This window comes from Paramormyrops kingsleyae, chromosome 8 (genome assembly GCF_048594095.1).
Source record: "Paramormyrops kingsleyae isolate MSU_618 chromosome 8, PKINGS_0.4, whole genome shotgun sequence".
Lineage (NCBI taxonomy): Eukaryota > Metazoa > Chordata > Actinopteri > Osteoglossiformes > Mormyridae > Paramormyrops > Paramormyrops kingsleyae.
This window is the reverse complement of record NC_132804.1, coordinates 27,851,132-27,878,151: the sequence shown is the minus strand read 5'-3', so window position 1 is coordinate 27,878,151 and position 27,020 is coordinate 27,851,132. Positions and strand designations below refer to the sequence as shown.

At 48.4% G+C, this 27,020-nt stretch overlaps 1 protein-coding gene across 6 annotated transcripts in view; it reads left to right on the top strand.

Moving 5' to 3' along the window:
* slmapa (sarcolemma associated protein a) overlaps positions 1–27,020 on the top strand; it is a 45,297-nt gene that overhangs the window by 11,045 nt on the left and 7,232 nt on the right. For 2 of the 6 annotated variants that reach the window (XM_023799621.2, XM_023799622.2), the window contains exons 2-18: positions 1,994–2,141; positions 2,883–2,955; positions 10,435–10,471; positions 12,902–12,964; positions 13,648–13,743; positions 13,940–14,011; positions 14,110–14,250; positions 14,684–14,821; positions 14,926–15,094; positions 15,767–15,817; positions 18,186–18,248; positions 20,477–20,536; positions 21,020–21,094; positions 21,966–22,046; positions 22,448–22,504; positions 26,705–26,830; positions 26,908–26,982. In XM_023799621.2, the coding sequence (XP_023655389.1) occupies positions 1,994–2,141; positions 2,883–2,955; positions 10,435–10,471; positions 12,902–12,964; positions 13,648–13,743; positions 13,940–14,011; positions 14,110–14,250; positions 14,684–14,821; positions 14,926–15,094; positions 15,767–15,817; positions 18,186–18,248; positions 20,477–20,536; positions 21,020–21,094; positions 21,966–22,046; positions 22,448–22,504; positions 26,705–26,830; positions 26,908–26,982 (1,525 nt within the window). Of the gene's footprint in view, positions 1–1,993; positions 2,142–2,882; positions 2,956–10,434; positions 10,472–12,901; positions 12,965–13,647; positions 13,744–13,939; positions 14,012–14,109; positions 14,251–14,683; positions 14,822–14,925; positions 15,095–15,766; positions 15,818–18,185; positions 18,249–20,473; positions 20,537–21,019; positions 21,095–21,965; positions 22,047–22,447; positions 22,505–26,704; positions 26,831–26,907; positions 26,983–27,020 lie in introns of all 6 variants that reach the window. The other 4 variants (XM_023799624.2, XM_023799625.2, XM_023799623.2 and 1 more) reach the window with 3 other exon arrangements.

Sequence of the window (27,020 nt, the reverse complement as noted above, 5' to 3'; positions counted from 1 at the left end):
GCCCAGTTTGCACACTGGTTTTGTGCTGATCTGCCCGTTTCTCTTGGCAGGTTCGCTTAAGTTCCCTTGGCTTGCTTAGTGGTTGCTTTTGGACAGCAGAATTCATCTCTTTTCACAGACTGGCTGTTAGACTGAATGTAAACAGGGCCTTTTGAGTGTAAAAATAAGATGTTTGAATTAATCTCTGCAGCATTTAACTTTTCATAGGGCAGTGGCTGCAGTGACAAAGTCTAGGCTTCATTGGTTGTGTAGAAGTGTTTAATTTAACTGTAACAAACTTCTGGGCTTTGTTGCTGTAAAATGGGAGCAGCATCGATGTTGCAGCATCTGCAATGCATCTATGCAATCATCTTGGTTTGCCCTTTTCTGCTCTCTCGGCTGGCTGGGGGTTTGTATGTAGTGTGTGTTACAGGGCACGGCGATCGCCACCCCTGCCTCCCCAAAGACATCGACCTTGTGGTGTGTTTGAGATTCCCTCTGTGTGCAGGGAAAGCTGACACCGGCAGGAGTCGCACCTACACCTTTGTGAACCGCTTGCTTTAAGATGAAAGCCTTGAGGCGCTGCGATTAGCCAGGCTGCCTCCCTTTCCACCACTGTCTGTTTCCTCCCGAACTCTAATGTGGTTTGTGCAGGCACTGTGTTGTGGGTGAAGCCTGACACCACCCCGCGATCACGCGACTCTGCATGGTGACTCTTCAAACGGCGGCGCCAGGTGCCGTGCTGCAGATAGCTCAAAAAAGGTCCTGTCAGCTGGTACAGAAGAGGATCGATATGGTGCCCCCCGCTGGCTCCTGCCTGCAAATACGGGCTTATCTGTAAATCTCAGGTTATCAGTTCTGCTGTGTTGATTTGCAGTGTAGAGGAAGTATGCGAGGGACACACGCACACTCTTGGAATATGAAATGGTTAAATGACTGTATTTTACACTCTCCTTTATCAGAGCTGCCAGGATGGCTGAGTTTCCAGGCAATGCTTTTCATTTTAATTCCTGATTCTACTCATTCTATTGCCCAGTTTGGTGGCCTTTAGGCTTCAAATTCTTAAACGTGAAATCCTGTTATTAGTAGGGTCTTTTTGTAATGCAGAGGGTCAAATTTAAAAGCTAACGTCAAAGCAGGGAGCTTCTTTGAGCTGAGAAATGAGTAACTTTGAGTTGCAGCTCTCAAGAATGGCAGCACAGTATATACCTTCCCAAGAAAAGCTCTGGTCTGTTTGCTGGAAGTTTTGAATGTTGCTTTGATGACCGCAGTAGACGCGAAGTTAGCAGAGTGGGCACACGTATTGCATTGGGCTGTGGTTAAAGCAGATGGCCAGTGGTGGCTATAGTGAGTCACTGCTCACTGGTGGCACATAATATGTTCTACCAGGCCCCCCTGCTGTGTATGGGACCCTTCCAGCAGGGGTGTTATCACTGGAGAGGTGACATCCAGTTCTCCCTTTATTACCAGCAGCTGTCTTTGAATCTGTTACGTATTGTTAAGGGGCATTGGAGCTAGTTTAGATACCTGCATCCCAGAAATGAGAACTTTACAAACTAGAGGAGGCCATTTGATCCATCAGGCTTGTTTGGAGAGAATTCAGTTCATAGCTGAAAGTTGTTAATCTTATCTAGCTCTGATTTAAAGGCACCCAAGGTTTTAGCTTGCACAACAGGAAGACTTGCATTCGCTAACTACACATTGTGCTTCCAGTTTTCCTAATTTCTACCTAGGGCTACGAATATTGAAGTAACTATTTGCTTATATACCTGGATCATGTTCCCCCCGTAATCGCCTTTGCTGGAGGCTGAACGGTTTGAGCTCTGCTAACCTCTTCTCATATGGCATTCCTCTAAGACCAGGAACCATTTCTGTAGTCCTACATTGAACAAATGTCATTGTAAAGACTTGTACTTTTGGGTAGTTGGGGCGTTAACCTGGCTTATTTTAGATGGTAAAGAACTGGTTGTGCAACTAAATGTGTCAATATCTGATACACTACATGTGCTTGCAGTTTTATCTCCAGGACACCAAGAGTAGCAATGGCACCTTCATCAACAGCCAGCGCCTGAGCCGCGGGTCTGAGGAGAGCCCCCCCTGCGAACTGCTCTCAGGCGACATCATCCAGTTCGGGGTGGACGTGACTGAGAACACCCGCAAAGGTATGGGGCGTGTCACTGTGCTGTCCCTCGGAGCCTCAAGGGGTCTTTGGGGGCTTTTCTCCCTCCATGTCTTTAGTGGTGACAAATTTTCCTCTGTTGCTTTCAATGTCAAACGGTGACTTAATGCTGTTTTTTCTTTTTCTTTTACTAAATTGAGGACGTCGTTACAGCTGGTAGCACTAACATAAGTGCCTTTAAAAGCACTTTTGCTGCCACTCATTTTCACGGGGAAGTTGTCTTTTCAGTCCGGCGCAGCCCTGGAAATGTCGTAATAAGCGCAGGTTGAATTAATTGACATAACTGAAGATTACTGCAAAAGCGAGCCAAGTTTCCTCATTTGTAAGTGGCTTTGTGGGGGGAGCACAGGCCAGAGCAGTGGTGAGCAGCCGTTCTGGTGGCGGCGTTGTGAAAGGGCTCCCTGCTCCTGTTACAGATGACGTTTGATATTCATATGCTGTCAGGATTAAGGGCGCCTTCATCACTCACGCCTTCGCAGTCATAATCTTTTCCTCTGTCATTTGTCTGAAGAGTAAGATTTAGCAGAAACTTTCGGTGACACAAAAAACATTTGGAGGAAGTTGCGTCTTGTGAACTAGATAAGTTGGAGGTGAAGAAATGTTAGAGGCCATGTGAATGTGTAAAGCGTAGGTGACGGGGTGCGGAAGTGCCTCGTTTGCATAGTGTCGTAGCTGTGGCTTGTTGGGCTGCTTTGCCTGATCCCTGTCTCTCCTTTCTTTCCAGTCACCCATGGATGTATCGTGTCCACCGTTAAGCTCTTCCTGCCTGACGGAGTAGAGGCGCGGAGGCGATCAGAGTAAGACCCCTCCTCTGAACTTTCTGAACACGGCGTGTCGGGGTTAGACCTGTCGATAAGGAAGCACGGCCATGCTGGGGGACGGGCTTCTGAATGCTGTTGGGGGTGCTCTTGTGTGTGGGGGGGGGGGTGCTGTGGGGATGTAGGTGAGCTGTAACGTAGGCTGAAGGGAGGTGTGTGTGTGTGTGTGTGTGTGTGTGTGTGTGTGTGTGTGTGTGTGTGTGTGTGTGTGTGTGTGTGTGTGTGTGTGTGTGTGTGTGTGTGTGTGTGTGTGTGTGTGTGTGTGTGTGTGTGTGTGTTAGTTCGTGTTTTTGTAATTATTACATTGTGGGAACTAGAGTGCCCTGCAATGTGGTGATAACTTTTTACCTCATGGGGACATTTGTTTGATCCCCACAAGGGAAAGTCAATTTTGTAAAACTCTGTGAATGCAGTCAGAAAACTGTCTTATTTTGTTTGGTTACTTATGGTTAATGTTAGGGCTGGGTAAGTTATCGTTGGGATTAGGGCTACGCCCATAGAAATGAACAGGGAGTCCCCATAAAGATATGAATACATGGAGTGTGTGTGTGTGTCCCTCGCCCCGGTCAGTCGTAGGTATAGCACAGGAAAGAGCTGATGAAGGTTGTATGAATGTTTGGCAGGCTGAGCTAATGCCCTGTCCAAGCTGAGTGTGTGTGTGAGAGGAGCCGGAAGCTGGAATTTGCCGCTAAGCGGGTGCAGGTGTGCCGGCTTCAGGTGGATGCGGGAGTGAGGGCACCTTTAGCTGCCTGTATACCTCAGAGGCAGATGGTGATCATGGCTACACCTCTATAGTTTCGGATGGAGATCGGATTTTTTTTTCCCGGATTGCTCTTGGAACAGCCTACACTGATCCCCACCTGAATGCTTTCATTACAGTGATGTGTAATGCAGTAACTAGATCAGGGTTCAGTTTTGCTGGTTGTGGCATTGTGGAATGCTTTGAAAATATGTCTTGTCTTATACTGGATGTTCTCCAGTGTGAATTTTGTTGTAAGGTAGCTTAGTGATTGACGTATGTTTTAGTGGGGGCATATTCATGTTAGAATTTCCAGAGTGAGATCCTGAAACCTCTGTGTTTATCAGCCCATGTTCTTAGCTGCTATGCTGGCATTTGGCCTTAATTTAAGCCCATTGGCGGATGTCTCTATTGGAGTGAATGGTGAGCCTCAAATAGGCTCTCAGGTCAAAATGAGCATTATGTCATTGTCCTTGGAAAGCCTGTTGTAACTGCTAGACTCATGAAGACCATGGTCAGCGAAATGATGCAATGCGTATGGGCCTGATCGCCGGTGCACAGGTCAAACCTTCTGCTCTTCGCTCTTCTTAGATTGCTGGGGTTTATAGATTTTCTGCTGGAAACAATTTTTTATTGCCTGCAACCAATAGTCTCTTAGAAATCAAATGCTTGCTGGCCCTTATGTATGTAATTAATATGTGTAATAATTGCCCCGATCAATACCCTTTCGGACAGCTATTGAATATATTGAGGTGAATTAGTTTTCTAGTTTGAAAATGGCTGTATGTCGCTAACTAGCCTTGCAAATTTTGACTGATGCTTCGCTAAATACAAAACTGCAGTCAGTCTAACACGAGCCAAGTGCTTCTTTCTTATGTTATGACCGTACCTGAGACCTCTGGCACCGTGCAAGTTTAGCCTCCCCTTTGTGTCAGTGGTATTTGTTTTTCTGCCCAGAGACATCTTCCAGGACTTATTTAGCTTATGTAAATGATGCTTGTACCTTATGAAGCAACTTGTTTTTGATTTATGAGCAGCGACTCAACCGATTTTAACGAAATATTGAGTTTGCCTCATTCTCCAAGTAATTTGAGTGCAGTAATAAAGCCTCTAATAAACAGTACTATATTGAACCATAATGCGTGATGAATGAATTATGATGAATAAATTATTTGTGGCTCTTTAGCCATTTGCTGTCCCTGTGGGTTTAGCTTTTATGATGATACTTGTCCTCCCTCGAACGTAATGGTGATTCTTGGGTGTATGATGTCATTGGAGAATTTGGTCGCATTCAGATACCCTTGTGGAGCCTGTTTTGTGGTGGGTGCCTGGGACACTCAACCTCCAGCTTTAGTGAAATCTGCTATGAAGTAGAAGCAGACAGGCATCCTTAAGCAAACACTTAAATTACTGCTGTTTATATTGCATATACACCCTTGTAGAGATATAGATATTTACCATTATATCATGCATAATTTGATTGTGTCGCGGATAAATTGAGGCTCGTATTGGATCATAATTGGACACAGCATTTTATTATACAAGACGGGACAATCCTTAAATACAGGATGTATGGGATATATATTATGAGATTCCTTAGAAATAACTCCTCTCTGTTGCATGTCTCTCATTTATAGTTTGTGTGCAAATGCCACCGTCTGGCTTCTGGTTAATTTTTTTTTTCAGTATTTTAAACCATGTAAGCAGGTAATCCGGCAGGGGGCAACGCCCCAAGTGCTGCCGTTCCATGTGTGATTAGTGAATTGGGTGCCTCTGCTTTCCAGTGGGGCCTCGGCTCTGCGCCGCCTACCGTATCTGCCGGGGGGGGGGGGCGGGGTGAGGGGGTGGGGCTAGCTTGTGGCACCCACAGCGGTGCCTCCCGTCAGGTGGCCCAGACAGCCGGCTTCCCCTGTGCTCCATGTCCTCTGTCGTGAGCCGTCCTGTCACGCCGCCGCAGGGTCCAGCTCAGAAATTGAGCGTGTCGTTCCGCTCGCTGCATCCCACAGTTGTGAAGCTGCGGGGAGTGTGCGGCGGTTGGCATGCGGCTTGGAGCCGGTGTGGGCTGCTCCTCACCCTCAACCGGCTGGCACCAACTGCCGCGCTAATAATAGATGCAGGAAAACCCGCTTTCTGTTCAGATTAGTGATTTAGTATGCCTCTACATAAATATGTCAATGTATGTTCATTTGTTTGGCACTTATTAGCCGTGCTACAGCTTACAGGAACGGACAACAAAATTGTGTCCCTTGTACAGGGCTCTTCAAATCTGGACCTCGATTCCAAATCCAGGCCTTTTTTCCAGTTATCCCAGGTAATTTAATAATTACTGATTCTGATTGGTCAGAGGCTTCACATCTGGCTCACAGGTAAAGGAAGGCTGGAAAACCAGCAGTGCATTTGAATAATGGGGCCCTAGTACTTTTTGGTGGGGGTTTCGAATGTTGACAGTAGTGATCAATGATTGCATAGGGAAAAACTGTGCCACTTGGCAGTGTTCTACAGCTTAAGAGCGCTTCAGCTGGCTTGCTGTGGGACTTGGCCTACTGTCCCAAGGCATTTCTGATGGAGAGCTGTCTGTGATTTGCCTTGCGGTCTATGTGATATTGACTTACTGGTCAGTGACTTGAGGCTCCTAATCTTTGTCCTTTTAAAATACTGCAGCACTGATCTAGATGTTTCGGCTTGACAGTCTGTAGAACTCTCCATAGGAATGCTGCATGATGAAAGGATATTTTCTCTCAGAATGCTTCTTGTTCAAGAAATATATATGCAGGATCTTCCCCTTCATTCCTGCTGTCCTTTGCTTCATCATCCAAGATTCTTTGTATACATTGTAAAACCTTTTCTATGAGGTGGAACCTTCTGCCTGCTCCCTAAGTGAAGGTCTGGAAGAGGCAGTTTTCACCCAAGGAGCCAGGGATGTTGTCGGTTCCTTGGCTGTTGGACCTGATGGCTGTTAGGCCAAAGGCAGTGAGAGGAGGTCGTGGCAGCCTGCTGCTCACTGCCTTATCTGGCAAATTTTGCATTGGCTTCCAGGCTTTATTGACGTTTTGTTCTAGGTCAAAACTGGTTGGTTGGGGTTTTGTTACTGGAAAATTATTAAAATGACTTGTGAAGCTTTTTTCCTCTTGCCATTTTCAGTCTCGCTGTAATGGCAGGTAGATCTGCCTGGGTAAGAATCACTTAGGCTGCTGTCATTTTTCAGTGGACCGAGTCTTAATGATGCCCCTCAATAAATGATTACTTTAAGCCTCCCCCCTCTGATATCTCTGGGGGCAGATTTGGTTGGGAGCCCCCAGTGGGCCTTTTTGGGCCAAAAGGGCAACAAGGATGAATTATAAATTATAAATGATGGAATATCAATAAGTGGGGTGGCATGGTGGTGCAGTGGTTAGCACTGTTGCCTCACACCTCCGGGACCTGGGTTCAAGTCTCCGCTTGGGTCACGTGTGTGGAGTTTGCATGTTCTCCCCATGTCGTTGTGGGGTTTCCTCCGGGTACTCCGGTTTCCCCCCACAGTCCAAAGACATGCTGAGGCTGATTGGAGTTGCTAAATTGCCCTTAGGTGTACATGTGTGAGTGAATGGTGTGTGAATGTGCCCTGCGATGGGCTGGCCCCCCATCCAGGGTTGTTCCCTGCCTCGTGCCCATTGCTTCCGGACCCCCCGCGACCCAGTAGGATAAGCGGGTTGGACAATAGATGGATTGATGGATGGAATATCAATAAAATGCTAATCAAAGCATGGGGTGCCAACAGTAAAACTTACCGATCAGGTTGGGGGCGAGAGCACTGTCCGTAGAATTCAGCGATCAGGGGGAGGAGGGCATCACAGTGGTGGATCCATTTGGCCAAATTTAAGAAGTTTAACTGTTCACTCTTTTGCCATGCCCCTCGGCTGTAGCCTATGCCTTACTCTGCTCCTGTGGCTAAGATTAGTGTTGAATTCTTGCGTACATTCATTTGTCTTCTCTCCACAACTTTTCACCTTTTGTCTGCCACTCTAGCAGGATAACATCATGACACGAGAGATATAATGTTAATCTTGTATGTTCTTGTATCTTCACTGTTCTTTTCTGTTAGGCTCCTTTGTCGGTTCACTTGGCAGTGAAATAACTGGTATCCTGCCACTAGACTCCAGTGTGAAAACAGAGCTGTGTAGCGTGAAGTCTGAGTACGAATAGTCCAGTACAACCGGGACTGGAGCAACTTTATCATGAAAACTGTTGCTAAAATGCAAATAACAGACATTTTGCCCTAATTTAATTTATATCCTTAAATTTAACTTTTAGAAATTCTGTCTTCCTGGGCCCCCCAGTTTTCCAGGGCCCCTTGCCTTATCCTAAGTCCACCTCTGCTTAATCCCACTGACTAATTGTAAGGATTGAAACTCTTGTTGCTCTTTGAGTGAGGCAAATTCAGTCATTTCCCCTGTCCCACCACTGGGGGTGTCCTTTTCACAAAATGTACTTCAACATCTGGAATTGCAAGAGACCTGAATTGCTTCCCTACTCCAGTGACTTCATTCCTCCTGAAGGCGTTTCTGCAATTCTGTATGTGCTGATCCTACAGCTGAGAGCCAGGGTTTCCTAATGATCAGCTAAAGCTTCTGAAAACATCTGCGTTCTCTGTTATGAATGAATTAAAAAAAGCTGTGTCAAACGATGGTCTCTACACTGGCGAGTGCATGACTCATCTAGAGGCTTATATAAACTTACCCATGAGCACTGCTTCCAGTCTGAGGGCTGGGTGGCCCAAATAGGAGAGATGCCATTGGGCCATAATGATTGACATGATTGAGGGTGTGTGGTGCCGAACTGAGGTGTGGGCTGAACTGTCTCTGTACCTTTTTAAAAATGCAAGAGGCTTTATGGGATTGAGGAGTGATTTCCGCACCTATGTGGGGGTGCTGGTGGTCATTGCCACGTCTAGGTTTCCATGCAGAAACACATGTAACAGGTGTGTGAGAGACAGGAGTGCAGTTCTACAGCAGAGGTAATTCATTTACCAATATTCCATGCATTTGGTGAAGGGTTCAGCCCGTTATGCAGTATAATTTGATATTCAGGATACAATAGCAGAGAACTGATGGTATTTCACACAAAGCAAGTCAATTATTTTCAAACTGTAGCCAGATTTTCTTTTCATTGTAATTCTGTTACTGTAGAACTAGCCAGGAGCCAGAGGGCACTGTTCTGATTCTTCTGGGCTTAAACCAAGATCCATGACTGTTGCTTGGCTTTGTCACAGTATGGACCTCCGTAAGGTCACAGGTGAGATTGTGTTGCTCTTTTTGATGAAAAGTAAACATTTGGGAAAGACATGGAAGGAGCCCAGGTTCCACATCAGCTTGTAGAACTTCTGCAGCAGGTCACAGTGACCGCTGGGGGGCGTGGATCTGCATGTTGAAAGAGTTTGAAGGGCAATCTGGGAGGGGAAAGAGCCATATGTGGGGCGTGAAGGTCTGTGGGAATGGGCACTATCCCTCCTCTTAATGAGGTTTTCAGTAGGAATGCTCCAGCTTGCAGCAGCCTCAGCAGGGAGAAGTGAGTATGTTTGCAGGGAAATTATGGAATGACTCAGGATTTGGAGCCCAAATGTGATTTAAAGCTTGATGGGAAAAACCTGTCATCTGTATTAGATTTTGGTGACATCCCCTTTCACAAATGGTTGAGTTTTATTTCCTTACCTCTTGCTGGCTCTGCACCAGCTCCTCCTCGCTCATATAGTGTCTTGTGCAAAGATAACGTGTAATCGGAGGATCACAGCAGTCATGTGACCTAGGGGAGGCCAAGCCAGTCTGATGAGTGGTGCGTGACTGCAGATGTTCCCGGGGGACCAGCGTAATTAGCACCTCCGTTTGTCTCTGCAAGCCGCCTGTGGGGGAGCCTGTCAGACGGGCTTGAGTGTGATGCCGTGTCACAAGCCTCCACCGACCTGCCCAGCCTGTCCCCTGCATGACGTCCTCCATGCTGTGGAGAAAGCAGGTCACGTGCTTGGTGCTGAGAACCATCCTGGTGCCGCTGTGACTGCAGAGTCTGATGCCCGTGAGACAGTGGATACTCACCGGGGCCTTAACTACGAGATCGGATGAAAGAACTGCGGTCGGGGTACGTGCCTCGTGGTGCTGGGGATCACAGGGGTCCTCTGCTGTGCTTGGGGAGTGAGCGGTGTCTTGCTTTGAAGAGGTCTGATTGGAGCTCTTTTGTGGTCTCACTTTCTCCCAATGTGAAGCTCGTGTTTTATGGTGTTGTGTATATGGTGTAGTGTGGGGCTCAGTGGATGCTGTCCCTGTGATTGGAAGGTCACTAGTTCAAATCCTGCATTTGGCAGAGTGGTGTCACTGTTGCTAAATAAAATGTGAATATCTTAGCTTTATAGCTTGTGTAAAGGGTTAAGTTCCTTAAATCAAGCCTGTGTGGGTGTCTGTTGGTTTATGCTGGTTGAAATTTAATGCAGATGTTGCCTGACTGTTCACTCGAACCCGGGTAGGGAGGTGGCGGGATGCGAGCGCAGCACTTTTCTCGGAAAGTGGAAGCGTAAGCGAGAGTACCGCAGTCTCCCTATGGTGTCTCAGTCCCAGCCTCCATCACTGTGCCCAACCTGAATAGGCTGGAGCGGGAAACGTGACCAGCAATGTCAGCCATCGTGCATCTCTCCCGGTCTGTCCCACCCAGCTTCCCTGTCTTATTTACTGACATGTTTTTGCTTTTTCCTCTAGTGTCATTCAAGCGCCATTACCACTTCCTGTTGATAAGGTAGGTGAAGGGTGGGGGTCTGGGGGCGGGTGGGTGGTGGTGGTTGTTTACCTCATATGAAGATCCTCTTGGAACTGTTTTGTTTATTAAGGAATTTCCTTTGCTTAAGTGATTCTTGTCCTCGGTGCATCTGAGATTTTCAAAAAATAAATAACCCTAACTGTCATAGTGGTCTCTCGTCGATGGGGGTCGCTGTGAAAGGAATTTGAAGTACATACACTTGGTGTCAGATTCCTGTGTGGTTCCCTTGGACGCCATCAGTCTGATAGCTTGGTCCTATCACATCGTGTCGCTTATATTGTCCTGGATTCTGTTTTGCCGGGAATCACTCCAGCAAATCTTGTGTGTAGGAACCATGTTACTGTCTAACCGAGAATAACCCTTCTTGGCTGTAGTCCTAAAGACGTTAGATAATACTGCCTTTGCTCACTTCATTGTTTTCCTCTTCTGATGCCTGGGAGAGGAGCCTGGCGCCCTGCCACTGCCCAGAGAGGAGGCTTTGTACTGTGGGGTTGATGCCCTAGAGTGCACAGAGGGGTCTTTCTCAGGGCCAGGGAAGGGGGGGTGTCTCCCAGCCCCCTCCCCTGAATTCGCTCAGATTAGAAGACCAGCCGAAGTCTGGGGTCACCCTCCCTGGCTTCCTGGTGTGCATGTGTATACACGTGTCTGCTTGCGTTCCTCTGTGTGCAAGCAAATTATTATTAAAAAATAGGTCGGTTAAACTGTGTGAACGCAGGAGTTTAATTGAAACGAATATGTGTAGCTGACTGCTGCCTGCCCAAATGTAACAAGGATGGGGGGTGCTCTTGGCTTGAGCTGTTCAAGGGCATGGGAACAGCAGGTGTTTAGGTGGGGGTAGCTCAGTGGGTTAGGACTCTGCCTGTGATTGGAAGGTCGCTGGTTCAAATCCCAGAGTCAGCAGTGAAATTTCACCATTGGGTTCCTGAGCGTGGCCTAAACGCCAGTTGCTTTAGAGATTATCTGACCCTTACATGTACACTTAGTAGACATTTTATTAGGTACACCTTGCTAGTACTGGATTGGACCCCCTTTTGCCTTCAGAACTGCCTTAATTTTTCATGCCATAGATTCACATTCCTCAGAGACTCTGGTCCATGTTGACATGCTAGCATCACACAGTTACAGCAGATTTGCCGGCTGCACCTTCATGATGCGAATCTCCCGTTCCACCACATCCCAAAGGGGCTCTATTAGATTGAGATCTGGTGACCGTGGAGGCCATTTGAGTACAATGAGCTCATTGTCATGTTCAACAAGCCAGTCTGAGATGAGCTTTGTGACATGGGGCGTTATCCTGCTGGAAGTAGCCATTAGAAGCTGGGTACACTATGGTCATAAAGGGATGGACATGGACAGCAACTACTCAGGTAGGCTGTGGTATTTAATCAATGCTCAACTGGTACTAAGCGACCAAAGTGTGCCAAGAAAGTATCCTCTGCCATTACACCATCCCTAGCCTGAGCTGTTGGTACAAGGCAGGACAATCTTCCATTATCCAGTTTTGGTTAGCCTGTGGCCACTGTTGCCTCAGTTTCCTGTTTTTAGCTGACAGGAGTGGCACCCGGTATGGTCTTCACATGCTGCTGAAGCCCATCTGCTTCAAGGTTCCACATGTTCTGTATTCAGAGATGCTCTTTTGCATATCTTGATTGTAGCAAGTGGCTTTTTGAATTACTGTTGCCTTTCTATCAGCTTAAACCAGTCTGGTCATTCTTCTCTGACCTCTGCCAGCAACAAGGCATTTTCACCCAGAGAACCACTGCTCACTGGATGTTTTTTCTTTTTCGGCTCATTTTCTATAAACCCTCGAGATGCCTGTGTGTGCAAATTCCAGTTTGATCGGCAGTTTCTGATATACTCATACCTGCCACAACAACCATGCCACATTCAAAGCATTTAAATCACCTTTCTTCTCCGTTCTGGTGTTTGATATGGTCATTAATTCATATAGTGACTGTATGGCGCTTTGTATAAAAGTCCGCTCAATAATTTAAAAAAGATCACTGCTGTAACAATTATCAGCGAGCTGGCATAAGCAAAGCGTTAGGGGGTCCCGTGGTTTGGGCAGGTAAAAATCATACTGTGGCAAATCCTCTGTCAGCTGTAAGATGTCCTTTTTGTTAAGCAACATGATAAACATTTTGGTAAAGCACAGGACAGTCAGTGTCTGTCACATCAGCATCTGGTGCCCCCTACAGGACAGCACTGGTCTGGCTAAGCTGTCTGCTGTCATGTCTGCTGCTGGCCGCACCCCTGTAGGCATTGCACCCTGATGCATTGATGGTGATGTGTTTGCGTGATGTGCGTAGGCCCGATGTGTGATTCGCAGTGAGTGTTGTGACTTAGTGGTCTGTCAGCATCATGGTACTTCGACATGCTGCCTGACTGCACTGTGCTCTCTTCCTGCAGGTCGCTGCTAATGCACCCAGTATGTACTCTCAGGAACTCTTCCAGCTGTCCCAGTATCTGCAGGTATGGGCGAATGGCGACCCCTGCTGTCTGACTGGTGTAAATGTTTAGGTTACTTTGCGCTACATTGTTATCCTTGTATGACAGGGGTGGCCAATCTTACCCGCAAAGGGCCGGTGTGTGTGCGGGTTCTCGCTGCGACTACCTAATTAGATTACTAATTAGAGGACTGATTAGCTGAAGAGTCCCCACACCTGGGTTTGAACAGCTAACCTACAGGTTATCCCAAAAACCTGCATACACACCGGACCTTTGCGGATAAGATTGGCCACCCCTGTTGTATGATTTTTGGCTACTCTGTGAGTTTAGTGGGCTTCTTTCTGTTTTTATGCTTTTTAAATATTGCTGTGGTCCTTATTTAAGGACCATGTTTGAGATGTCTGCTTTGCTTGTGATTGATGCTGCGAATGTTAGTTTAAAATTGTGTTATCTGCAGTACTCCACCTTAAAATCTGCTGTTCCAGATGCACAGCTTGCACATATCATTCGGGCGTAAGGGGGCAGGTTGGGGTAGTACTCATTCCGTCATTAGTCCTGTTGGCCTTTGGACCCCTTCTGGTTAAACACAGCATCCATGAGCTTCCGTTCTATCTGTTAAAACATCAGCGGTATGGTCTTTAGGTTATTGTCGTGAAAGTGGGCGGGATCTCCCTTGATGCACTGATGGCCGCCTCCTCCCTTCCCAGGAAGCCTTGCACCGGGAGCAGATGCTGGAGCAGAAGCTGGCTACACTGCAGAGGCTGCTGAGCAGCACGCAGGAGGCGTCAATGAGCAGCTGGCAGGTGGGTGTGGCTCCCGTCCGTCTGTCCCCCAGGGTCATATGGGCCCCTGTCTCTTATTTCCTATATGTGTCTGTTAGCTTCATAATTGTGGCTATTAGCTTACCGGAATACCTACTCTTCTCACCGGGCATTTCCTGCTGTGTAAATAGCTGTCACCTTTGGCTTAGGTAACTATTCTGTCCTTTCATGCCGAAAGGCTTTAATAGATGAAGATCGACTGCTCTCCAGGCTGGAGGTGATGGGGAACCAGTTGCAGGCCTATTCAAAGGTAGTTCACCTTTTTGGCGCTGGGCCTCCCTGCCCCATGTTACATGTTGCGGTCTGGGCAGTGACGATGAACGAGCCCTCGCCGTCCTGCCTTCCCAGACCCAGACTGAAGACGGCATCCGCAAGGAGCTCGTCGCCTTACAGGAAGACAAACACAACTATGAGACCACAGCCAAAGAATCCCTGAGGCGGGTCCTCCAGGAGAAGATTGAGGTTGTCCGGAAGCTCTCGGAAGTAGAGGTGAGCCGCCGAGCCCTGGGGGAGCTGACTTTCGTGTACTATGCCACAGGGCTAAGCTAAAGTGTAAGTGACCCGAGTGGCCAGATTTGGGCTGAATCTCAATATGTGTATTTGACTTGTGTTCTCATGTACTCAAATGTCAAGGATACATCGGTTGCATCCTCACTGAACGAGACCAATCCCATGATTCAGTGCGTCCCAAGTTTGTTCTTGGAAGGCAAGTTCACAAGACCGGTCTTGCCAAGACCACAAGTATGGTCTTTGTGTTCTTGGTTTTGCGATTCACCCCTAATCAATCCATCAGAATGGGAAGGAAGGTGACCGATGACATCTTGGTTAATCAGATTTTGCTTAGGGTCCCAAAAAAGGCTGGGTGGCCCTGCTGTGGCACGTCCGTAAGGCTGGTGTCTGTCTTGCTCTTGCCGTGCTGTAGAGGAGCCTCAGCAACACAGAGGATGAGTGCACACACCTGAAGGAAATGAACGAGCGCACGCAGGAAGAGCTGCGAGAGCTGGCCAACAAGTACAACGGCGCCGTCAACGACATCAAGGACCTGACGGACAAGATTAAGGCATGTGCCCCCCTTCCAACGCTCAACCCCCCCCCCCCCCCCAATCCCCCAAGCCAAAAGGGCCACCGGCTGTGACCGCAGCACCCTCTCTGGTGTTCCTGCAGCTGGCAGAGGGCCGGCAGGAGGAGCTGCTGCTGAAGGGCCAGACCGAGAAGGAGGAGCTGCAACTGCGTATCAGCGAGATGGAGGAGAAGGAGCAGGCGCTGCAGGCGCGCGTCGAGGCCCTGCAGGCTGACAATGACTTCAGCAACGAGCGGCTCACTGCACTACAAGGTGGGTGGGTGTGGGGGGGGGCGTGGTGCCTGCCAACTGCTGATGGACTGGCAGAGACTCAGTGATGAGAATCCAAAATTAACTCTGTGATGGACGAGATGAATAATGGAGAGGAGTTATTGGTGGTGAGTCACGTGGCTGGCTAGCCGGTCGATCAGGTGACGCGCAGATGGGCAGCGTCGACAAAACCAGCCTGGCAGTCTTCGTGACGGCTGGGGCTCTGCTGCTGGGTGGGGTGGGGGCTCTAATCACAGGCATAGTGATTGTGCCTGTAATAGCAAGCCGTGTCTTAGCTTTGCAGGAATGTTCAAATGCATCATTTACCAGTCGGCATCTCGCTGATGCTTACTGATGGCGAAGTCTAAGTTTCATAGCTACATGTTTAGTTCCAGGCTCTTAATCACCTCAGCTTGGCTGCTGTAACACCAGGGCTTCTGGAGAGTCCCTGGGCCTCCATGAGGCTTTCGGTGTCTCCTCTAAGCACGTTTAGACCTGCAGAGCGCCCTTGTAGGGAGCCTCGACAAGTGTGGCGGGGCTGTGCGGTGCCCTGGGCCCCCCTATTGACCCGCGAATGAGGGCGTGTCCAAGTGCGACTGGGGGTGCGGGTGGGCGTGCAGTGACTGCGCCTCGCTCACGCTTAGCATCTCCAACTCCTCTTGTTGTCCTCTGCAGTCCGATTAGAGCAACTTCAGGAGAAAAGCATAAAGGAAAACAACAGTTTGGGTGAGTGTGGGCTCCCTCTCCGTCCACGGCTGTGACTGACCGCAGGCCGCTGCTTTCCCTCTAGTAATCTGGCATGGGCCCTTGTTCTGTGTTGCCTGTTCTTCCTCACATTGCCTGAATCTCCATCCATCCTGCATTCCTTCCTTCTGGGGCGGGGCCACAGGCCAGCTCGGCCAGTGAGCTCAGTGCCAATGGGTCCGCCGTCGTGCTTTTAGGGCGGGAAGTGTCCACACCAGGTGTGTCTGCTGCCACCTTATTGGTCACGTCAGTGTCTGGATCCTCTCCGTCAAGGGCTGTGAGTAGATCAGGTCTGAGGTGATCAGTGTAGAACAGCACAAGGTCACTCACCCTTTGTTACTCTGAATAACAATCTTCTTTCAGTCTGAGATGCTTGTAATCCATCTCAGTATCAACTCTAGCTGCCTGGTCGGCAGTGGTGGAATGTAACAAAGTATTTGTACTTCGTTACTGTACTTAAGTACATTTTTACGTATCTGTACTTTACTTAAGTAAAAATAATAATGCATACTTTTTATTTTACTCCATTACATTTTGCGGCAATTATCTGTACTTTCTACTCCACTACATTTCTACAATTTATGTCATTAGTCGTTACATTTTATGAACACAATTTCCTCAAAATCTTGCATGAAAGAATAGCCTATTGCGTTCTGGCGTTGTTTGCCATTTCCCACCAATCAGGTGGCTTTATTAGCTCCAATGATGGCAGAGCGTGCGTCAATTAGCAGCAGGAGCTGGTAGACTGGCTTGATTTCAAGAAGACAAGACATTCAACATGGACCCAGAGCCAACATCGGCTCTTAACAGATGTGTTGAATAGTTTTGCAAGTACATAAATGATTTAAAGATATATCATGTCCTGATTGGTTTATCTTAATGGTATATTAGTGGGTAACTTCTCATCCACATAAACCTAAGTTAGGGTACACACAGTATTGCAGAGTGCACGCACAAAAAGCACACCAAACTTTCCAATACACATATACTGTATAGTTGCTTGTAATTATTACGAGCAATGACATCGGCAAGTCAGTATATCTACTATTCTTTTACAAAATGGCACACCCCAGACGTTGAGACAAACCATTGTGTGAGTACATTTACTTAAAAAGAATACTTTAAAGTAAATTTAAAAGTAAGTACTTAGTACTTTCACTTAAGTAAGATTGTTGATGTAGCACTTCTACTTTTACTTGAGTACATATTTTGCAGGATATTTGTACTTTTACTTAAGTACTAAGCTTCAGTACTTTCTCCACCACTGCTGGTCGGCGTCTCCTTCCTGTGTGTCTTCCTTCCATAGCACTACACAACATCGAAGGCCACAGACCCTAAGTGTGTTCAGCGGCGTTTGTGTGGGAGGCTGTGCTGCCTACATATTGAGGATTAAATGCAGATGCATAACACAGATCCATATGATGCATTAAATATCTAAATTTGTAGCTGCATTAGTTACTTGCATATTTAATTAGCGAAGAGTTTTACTCCAATGTATGAAATTTACACTCACTAGGCTTAACCTTATTTATAGGGAGCTTGGTTTATTTTGGCATTTTTTTTTGTAAAACCAATATTTGAAATGTTACTAGAAAGGAGAAAAAAATGGACCTGAAGATGTGGCATTTGGTGCAGCTGAAAATCCTCTTTGGAGCACATAGGCCTTGTGGTTCATGTGACTTTGTCAATGTCGTCTTGTGGCTGTTTGTATCACTGACCACCAGATGGGGCTCCTGGGCCTTTTGTGCTGTGCTTTTTACACATGCATGCAGGAGGTGGTGTGTGCAGGATTGGTCTTGTCAATCAGCAGTACACATGTGACTGGTCAGGTTTAAGAATATGCCCCAGACACTTGTGATTGGTATACAGTTATCATGTGATCTCATCTTTGTTTGATGTGATGGAAATACTGTTTTTTCCTCATCTGTCTTTTCATTTTAAAGTGAACATTTAATTCTCCAGTCATAAGTCATTTATGACCCTAAGCTACATGATCAAGTCAATTAAATCCACAGATGTGGAATTAATTTCCATTCCTGTAGCTCGCTCAAGCCCTCTGGATGATTCACCGTTAAGCTGTAACCGTATCGTCCGTCATCTGTCTTGTATTCATTTTTATTGCTTGAGGCACGCAGCTTTTAGGCAGCCTGTCGCTGGCTGTGAGGAGCAGGGTGGGGAGGTGACCGCAGCAGGGTTGGGCTGCCTTGTGAGGTCTCCTGTTCGTCCCCATCCCGTCCCTGCATCTGTCTGGTGCCCTTGAGTGTCGTGACCTGCAGAGAGCGCCGTGCCGGTGTTCCACGCCCACTGTGATGGTTCATGGAAAGCTGCTTCTCTTTCCTTTCTTTGTTAGACCGCTTTCTTTTAAAGAGTGGAGGAGGCTGTGCTTTTATCCAGCAGTTTGTTGACGGCCAGCGTGAGTACACACCCTTTATTCCACTGACTTCTGGGCTAGGCGGGGCAAGGAGGGACGGTTAGGGGCAGGCTCCCTGTCCAGATTCATGACACCAGGCGGCCCACTGCTACCTGAATCCCCGCTGTCAGGTTTGAGGTGGCGCACTGGGGGGGGGGGGGTGATTTCTTTGTTTGGGTGGAGAAATGGAGCGAGAGGGAATGGAGTTTGTTTGAGGGAAGTTTAGAATGAAAATTTGGCAGGTTTAAAAACCCTGGTCCCTCATTGGTGCAGAGTGGTTCTGTGGGTTTGGCCACTGTGCCTGTGATTTGTGAGGTTGCAGGATCAGATCCCAGGGGGGGCTGAGTGATGTCACTGTTTGGCCCCTAAGCCCCATTCGTTTCCTCCATACAAAGTATGTTGTTTTGGTTAAAAACGTCTGCTAAATAAGTAAATGCAATTTTATTGTATCTTAGCCGCCGTTCAGTGAATGGGAAGCCCTGACTGTTTCCCACCTGCAAAGTGGCAGCTCCCAGCCTTAAAACAGCAGGTTAGCGCTGGTGCCGTTGTCCCGCGTTTAGCGGGTGTGCTGTTTCTTGTTGGCACATGTGCCGCGCCGCTCCCCATCCTCAACAAGGCAACACGATACGCTTGTGAAAGCGACACACTGCAGGCCCAGTGTGTAAAATGATCCCTGTCCTTTTAGTTTGTGTGTTTATCGAGGTCTCCGACTTTCCATGACTGAGCTTTGAATGGTGATTTAGCTTCAGAGTTTAGGTGACGCTGGAGTCCGGGATCCTGGGAGTTTGTTCCTGTGAGAAATGGGCCCTGGCAGAGCAGCGTGGGGGAGACAGGCAGCCTGTTTATATGGGTGAGGGGGGATGTTAATGCATCGGCCTCCTCTCCCTCACCCAGCCGGATGGGATGGAGACCGTGTCTGTCATCACATTGCTACAGGTCGTCTGTCACTGAAGCCTTGCAGCTCAGTCTGGTCCCATCAGCAGAAAGCGCTTCGAGGCGCCAGGCCAGGCGTGTCGTGTAAAATGTAAAAGATGACGACAGCGTAGGATTTAAATGTCTGATGCCACATTCTGCCTTAGCTGAACGTCAGATGCTGGTTTTGTCACAGGTTCTTTTCATATGAAGTGTGACTGATGTTGGACTCTTAGTTCCTCTGAAATATGACGCGCACCTGCGGACTGAGTGATTGCATTGTACTGTGTGTGGGTTACAGAATCAGTCACATGTGTAGCAACAGCCTGCAGGGTTTAAATGGGGCAGTGTGTGGCTTAGTGGACACTGTGCCTGTAATCAGAAGGTCGGCAGTTCAAATCCCAGGGTCGGCAGAGTGATTTCAGCATTGAGCAAGGGTCTTAACCCTGATTGGTCCAGGGGCCGTTTGACCCTGTTTTCTCACCTGAATGCTGTGTTGCATTAAGGGGGGTCTGGTAGGTAATTGTTAATGAATGGACATTCCACATCTTGAGCACACACAGGATAAATTGATTTTAACTAAAGAAGCTCAATATATGTTATCCTGAAGGAATTTTCTTCACAAATTGCCATTCTTGACCATGTATTCCCAAAACTGAATTTTTCCTCATTATTTTTGTATTAACTTTGATATTAAACATCACCCATTCCATTTAAAACCCTTTTGCGACTAGATAAGCTGTAGTCTGTAGTTTGCAGTTATTGAATTGTGCTTGAACTAGAATTCCCTGCTGTGATTGTATGGTTGACCTCTAACCAAAGAGCAGCAGCAGCCCCTGACAGTTTGCCCCTGGAGGACCAGTCTCAGCTCCTGCTTGTGCTTGAGGGAGGCGAGTAATGCAGCTGCTTATACCTGCGTGTCTGTGTGGGTGCGGTGGAAACTGCCCCCTCGCTGCGATCGACCGCTTGCCCTTGCCTGCTCAGTCTGCTTCTGTGCTGAAACTCACCACCAGTTCTCACCGGGACACCAAGGGGCAGTTTTCCTGCCCTAGTTGCCCCAGATCAGGCGCAAGCCCTTCCTTTCTGCACGCCACCTTTCACTCTTTCGCTCCTCGTCTTGATGTGACTCTTATTTACTCACCCTTCCATGTTTATTGGGAAATCCAGTCATAATGCTCTAAGCAGCCTCATTATTATTGGGAGTTATTGAGAGCAGTTAGCGGTCACTTTTACATTATGCTGATTTCTACAAAAGTGGTTTTTGGAATTGGCATGCATTTGGCGTTCTTTTCTCAAATTGTTACCGTTTCCCCCAGCAGCAGTGAAGCAGGCGAAAGGGGCCGTGCCCTCCCCGCTGAAAAAGATCTCCGACTTCGACGGTAAGAGCAGCCTGTACCAGCACCCTCAGTCTCGGGGTGTCTCCTTGGCAGCGGGGGGCACTGCCAGGGTATTCTGAATCGGCACGCTTAAAGTGCGAATGTAGAGCGAGAGAAACCTCACTGCTTGTGACGTTGAGGCATCATTCTGCTACAAGAGAACAGCCACCAGAATGATGGGGTCACAGTGCACCTCTAAGTGGCTTTTGAAAATTTTCCATTTGTGGTGGTGGGGGTGGGGGGGGGGGGGGTTAGGATGCTGAGCCCGTGACATCATGCACCACTGTTGGGCCCCTGTGCAAGGCCCTGGTTGATCCCGCTTTCTCAGTTGTATGTTGCTCTGGATGAGTGTCTGTTAAATAACATAAACTTGCTTTCTCTGTATCCCCCTCGTTACTTTGTCTGACAGCACAGGTTGCCGTTAGGTTCGGTGAGTGGATAAGGTGTATTGTTTCCTGTGATGATAAGTGACGTTTGTCCTTTCAGAGGTCATCGATGCTCATCTCCAAAACAACCAGCTGACTCAAGAAATCAGCCTGGAGAGCCCCGCCATTCTTAGAGGTCAGTCCGCTTTCCCGAAACGGCACGAGTCCCGCTGAGCTGGCACATCAGCGGCAGCCCGGGGAGAGCCCAGAAACACAAGTGGGCCGGTTCAGGGCGTGAATGCGGGTTCCACTGGCCAGCTCCTAATGTGGCGCGGTTGGTTAGGGACCTCGATCAGCGTAGCATTTCATTCATATTTATCAAACTAGTTCACACCTGCCACTGTGCTTAATCTGTACTAATCCTGGCTTCCCGTCCTTAGACAGTTATTTTCTGTGATTGAAAATGGTGGGTGTGGAGTTAAAAGCAGCAGTGAAGCTGGCGCAGTGGCCCTGCGGCCAGGATTTGGCCTGTAAGCACCTCTGCTCACTGCATGTTGGTGCCCCGCTTCCTCAGGGAAGAACAACTGCAGGGTGCAGTGGCTCTTGGGCATCGTGCCGCTCAGAAGGGCATTGTTTTGAGGGAGCACCTGTACATTTCCAGATACCATGTCGGTCAGACAGAGCTGTTTTGTGTAAAGTAATGCCCCCCCAACCCCCCAGACTGGGTATTTTTTTTGATAAATGACTGATTTCTCTTAGTCTAAGTGGCTGGCGGACAGTAGAGGGTCATGAGCAGGCGCCCTGCTTGTTCTGGCCTGCGTCTGTTTTCTCGTCCTCGCTCATGCCCATGTGTGGTGAGGTCTAACCCGACACCCTCCCCCCTTTTGTACAGTGCACTCTTTATACTTGCCTCTGGCTTTGTCACCCCCAGAGTGTTTCGTCCCCCTCCCTTCATGCCCCCCCCAACCCCTCTCAGGGCTTGAGTTTGTTTTACTGGCTTGACGCTGTTCTGTTACATTCTGTAGCCGTGCCTCCCCGTGGTAACAGTCTGTCCCACCTCTCCTTAGAAAACCAGATAGATGCGAAGGAGCTGGACATGTCCGACACGCTCAGTCCCAGCAAGGACCGGAGCAGCGACGACACGTCAGGTATGGGCTCGTCCTCTGTGGTCTAATGCTCACCTCGGCGTGTAATGCCACTGAGTTTACAGGCAGTATTAAGCTGCACTTCTGAAAGCGTTTGTGCGTGTATGTGTGTTTGCGTGTGGGTGCGCGTGTGTTCATGGATGTTTAACTCTTACAGATTTAAACCCCCTGACAGCATTGGTGGTGTTTCCATACATGTCGTCGTGAACCTCAGTTTGCCTTTTGCAGTTCTGGCTTGGCTTGACTGCATAGTGAAGAGTGCTATATAAAAATCCGTTGAATTGAATTTAGTTTGTAACTGTCCCTAAAAGTTGTGGGAAGCCCCAGCTAGTCTGCGTGTCGACGTTCTGGCGGTCTTCACCCCCCCCCCCCCACCCCTGAGTCTTGTTCTTTTCTGCCCCCAGATGGGCAGATGGACGAGCAGGATCTGAACGAGCCCCTGAAGGCGCCGTCGCCGAGAGGTAATGCGCTCCCTGGGGGGACCTGCCGCGGACGTCTGAGTGCACAGTATCGGTCGTGTAAATCTCAGGCTGTTCGTAGGGCCGTTACGGTGGCTGCTTGCATGGCGGAGTGGGGAGCACACTGGCCATATATGGTACGGTGCTGGAGCTGAGGGATGCTGATGTTTGGCCGCTCTGCCCCAGGGCACGCTGTGCTTGGGCACATGTTACCCTGCGCCTGCTGTTCCCAGCTGAGCACAGTCTGCGGTGGGCTGAGCTAAGTAAGGGCCAATCCAGCAGTAATAATAGGATGCATCACACGAAGCACTTGCATTATAGCAGTTTTAATCCTGTTTTATCCTATATTGTCGGATAGTTCTTATTGGAAATGGCTAAACAATGGAAAGTGATTAATCAAGTTCACAAAGTGCAGTCTGGTGTAACATTGAAGGGTCAACGAAGACGGCTTATGAAAGAATATCCCGAATCTTGAGTTTAGGTCAATGGGCGTTTTGAGGGATGAATTCGCTTAAGAATGGGATCAGCGCCTCCTCCCCCCCCCCCACCCCGCTGAAGCCCGGGTCCATACCCACCTGTCAGAGCAGGACAGGGCGTCCCGCAGGATGGCACTGGTAGCTGGGCCACAGTGCAGCACTTCCCTGTATACAGCAGTCTCTGGGACTTACGCCGGGTTTGCCGGCATCAGTGAGATTCACTCCCCTGGGGTGATGACAGTTTTCCTCCACCTGGGATTCATCCTGCCTGATTTGGGAATGTAGCTCCTTAGTAGGTCATGTCAGCCGGCGCCTGCGTCTCTGCAGCGCCTCACTCGCCGTTATCAGCTTGCCGCTGCCGTCGCTTTCCTTGGAAACGTCCGCCTAGTGCCGCCAGACTGGCTCGCCATGAGCTCATGGCTTTCCCCAGCGGCCGAGTGCAAGGCTGTTAATTCATGTTTGTTCAGGCCCGTGGGCTGACAGGACACTGGGCCGTAGTCCAAGTAAACTGTTGGGAGCTGTGCTAGGTGGGGGGGTGGGGGGTGGGGGGTGGCGGCAATGGCAGGACACCACACACCTCACCCTCCCGCCACTGTATGCTTGCTGTTTTGCACATGGGGGAACTCTCTCTGGCTCCCTCCACTTGTTTGTTGGTTACCTATTGTAAACATGAGTTATTTGTGCGCCTTGGTTGCCTGGGAGACAAAGCTATATACAGTGGTACCTCAGAACTCGGAATTAATCCGTTCAGAACTCCAGACCGAATCCTAAAAAGTTCGAGTTCTGATCGAATTTTCCACAGAAGAAATAATAGAAAACAAATTAATTGGTTCCCGGCCACAAAAAATTACACCTAAATGTTTTTTTTAGCACTTAAACACAAAATGAACCGGATAAAACAAGAGCATATACTGTACTAAACACATCTAAGCACATTTATCAAAACAGTCATTTTTAAAGTAAGAAAATAAATGTATCCAAACAATTTGTAAAGTTAAATAAAAAACAATGTGTCCTGCCCCGATCGTCTGCTCTTTCCATGTGCCAGGCCCCCTCGTTAACCCCATGTGGAATCTCCGTGTGATCAGCTGTTTCTGGTTGTTGTCATTAGTCCTCTGTATTTAGTCTGCGTTTCAGTTTGTTTCTCCAGTCCGTTCATTGTATTGTCCGTCTGCGTTTTGCCTGCCTCACCTGTAATTAAACCCCGTATTCCCCGAAACCTTGACATCTGCACCTTTGTCTCCATTCCGTCCCTGCTGGGCACGACAATATTATTATAATTAAATGTATTAATGGTTTATTAATATTACAATAATTAATAAAAATCTTTATTTTTAAATGTATCTTATACAATAATTACTGTTACTGTCTCATTGTCTAAATGTATTTTTACAGTCTAAATATATGTATTCAGCTAGTGTAAACATGCACGATGCTATCACAGCGAATGCGAGGCTGAGACTGAAGTGTTACCCTTTGTTTCTGCTGAGAGATGTGCTGCGTGGCTCATTTCCCCGCGCGTACAAGTTATCTTAAGTCGGCTTTCACGGTTTGACTTCTGAGATTCAGATCGAGTACTAGGTAATTTTTTTTCGAACTGGTTGGTTCGACTTTTAAGAAATTCGAGTTCTAATGAGTTTGAGAACTGGGGTACCACTGTATAATTTTTTAAATATATATATATATATATATATATGTGTGATTGCCGGCTTGGGCCTTGAACTTGGGATGCTCGCTGTAGGGTTAATGGGTCTCTTTAGGGTGAAACACTGCTTGGTACCTGCTGGCCTCTGACGTGTGCAGAGCACCAATGGTATGTCGCTGTTCTGCGCAGTTTCGGTGCCGGTATTTTTTCCTTAACCGGGCCTTTTCCCCGCAAGTCACTCTTTGATAGTGGGAAGTTCCCGACAGACCTGCTACAAGAACCCACTTTCAAAAATAGATTCAGTTTCTGTCGCTTTTACGTCTCAAAGTGAAACTTTTTTTTTTTTTTTTTTTTGCTGCTATTGAAGGCAGTCTTTGTCATGAGTAGTTGGGGACTTGAACCAAAAAGCTGCTGGTAACATTCTGCTTCCTTATCCGCTCCCGTACCCGGTGGCCCTCAGTAGCCACAGGCCCTCGTCATACTGCTCACACCCATATGACTTGCAGAGCAGTTTGCTCGCAGCCTCCTGCTTGGCCACATGCGTGAACCCGGGCCGATGGTCTCCACGGTCTGACGAGTCGGTCAAGCAAGTTTGCAGCTGAAGGTGGTTGCTATGGTGACATCACACAATGTCATTTAGATGGTTCACTGATACTTTCTGCGGAGGAAGGCTTATGTGCTCTGGATAGTTTTACCAACTTGCTTCAGGGTCTTAGGGCAGCACTTAGGCCTGGCCACCTCGTTAGACTCTGTGCCATGCTTCCGCTCACTTCCCAGAGGTTCACCGCAACTGGCTGCTGCTGAGCCTGGCTGTTTCCTTATGCTGGGTTTTCTGCAGGTGCTCCTTAGATCTTCCCCAAGTCCAGGTGCTCACTAGAGGGTGCTGTTTCTCACTAGAGGGTGCTGTTTCTCACTAGAGGGTGCTGTTTCTCACTAGAGGGTGCTGTTTCTCACTAGAGGGTGCTGTTGGTCTGAATTAGCTAAACCAGACAGTTATCTTTCAATGTTTTTAATAATAGGATTATTTTTCCTTCCTACCTTTAATACAACCTGAGCTGCTTTGGCAGTCTGTGCCAGCAGATCTAGGTGAGCTGGAGACCTGAATCGTATTGTATGCCTGCCGATTTATTCCGCACGGGATATCATCTGGAGAAACTCAAACTGAGTTTGGGGCCATGTTGGCTTAATGGTATTTCCAGGCCGTTTTCTGTGTGCATGTGTTGGTTTACTGAGATCAGAAGGCGCTTTTAATGAGTCTCTTGGGAGGTCAGTGCATTTAGGTGTGTCTGTCCGTGCCAGTCCCCTGAGCGGCTGGGAATAATGCCGGAGCCCAACGGTGCAGATCGCCAGTCTTTTAATTATCAGTTAATGTGAGGAGCTGGATGTGGTTCAGACAATCACAGGCTGCTCCCCACTGGGTACGTCTGGCCGTTTTTGGTAAAAACTCGCTGTCCCACTGGAGAGGGAGTGAGATCAGTGATTAGTGTGTGAGATGATCTCTTTACTAAGCTGAGGGATTTGGCACCGCAGTCCAGGTACATGCAGCAGTGGCCAGAAAAGAGAATAACGGCCTTCAGATTTCTCCAGATGTGCCTCTGGTTATATTCCACTGTGTTCTGTGTGCCGCTTAAGCCTTTCAGTAAAAGCACTTGGTGTGAAATGGCCTTTCCTGTCTGCCAGGGGGGGGGGGGGGGGGTCAGGCTGTCTGCAGGCCCATGCTTCTCTGCGGTCTGAGGTTGGGCTTTCAGTCGGACTCTACCTGCCTGTGGTTTGCCCCCCAGCTAAGGATTTAAATCTCTGGCTAACCTGCTTGATATTCAACTTCTGATGTGTCCCTGGAAGGGAAGCATTCATGAGCATGCCCCCGCCCCCCATCTCCGCAGCCTGTGGTCTTCGTCGTCAGATGTGTCAGTGACTTCACACTGGCTCAGTCACGCCTGTCTGACCGTGAATGTGAAGCTAAAATGGACCTTGCTGGGATCATTTTGGCTCGCAGGGACCAAGGGCTCGGTTTTTGGAGATGTATTGAAAGCTACTTTCCCTGTTGCCGTGCTTAAATCCCACCCGTTTGCCCCCCCCCAGATGAGCTGCCCCTCACCGACCTGGAGCCTGGCAACACAGAGCAGGTGATGGAGCACCTGCAGAGGGAGCTGCTGGATGCCCACGAGGTGGCTAACTGCGGCCGGCAGCGATGCCAGGAGCTCCAAGGTAGCCAGTCGCCGTCACATGGCCTGCGGGCCGCGTTGGACTAGAACCTGAGGCTAACGGTATGTTCTGTGTGGCAGCTCTGCTGGAGGAGGAGAGGACGGCCAACAGGAGGCAGGCGGAGGGCTCTGCCAAGCAGATCCAGCTCCTGCAAGGTGGGTCACGAGTCTGTCAGCCTTCGCCGTCGTCTGCT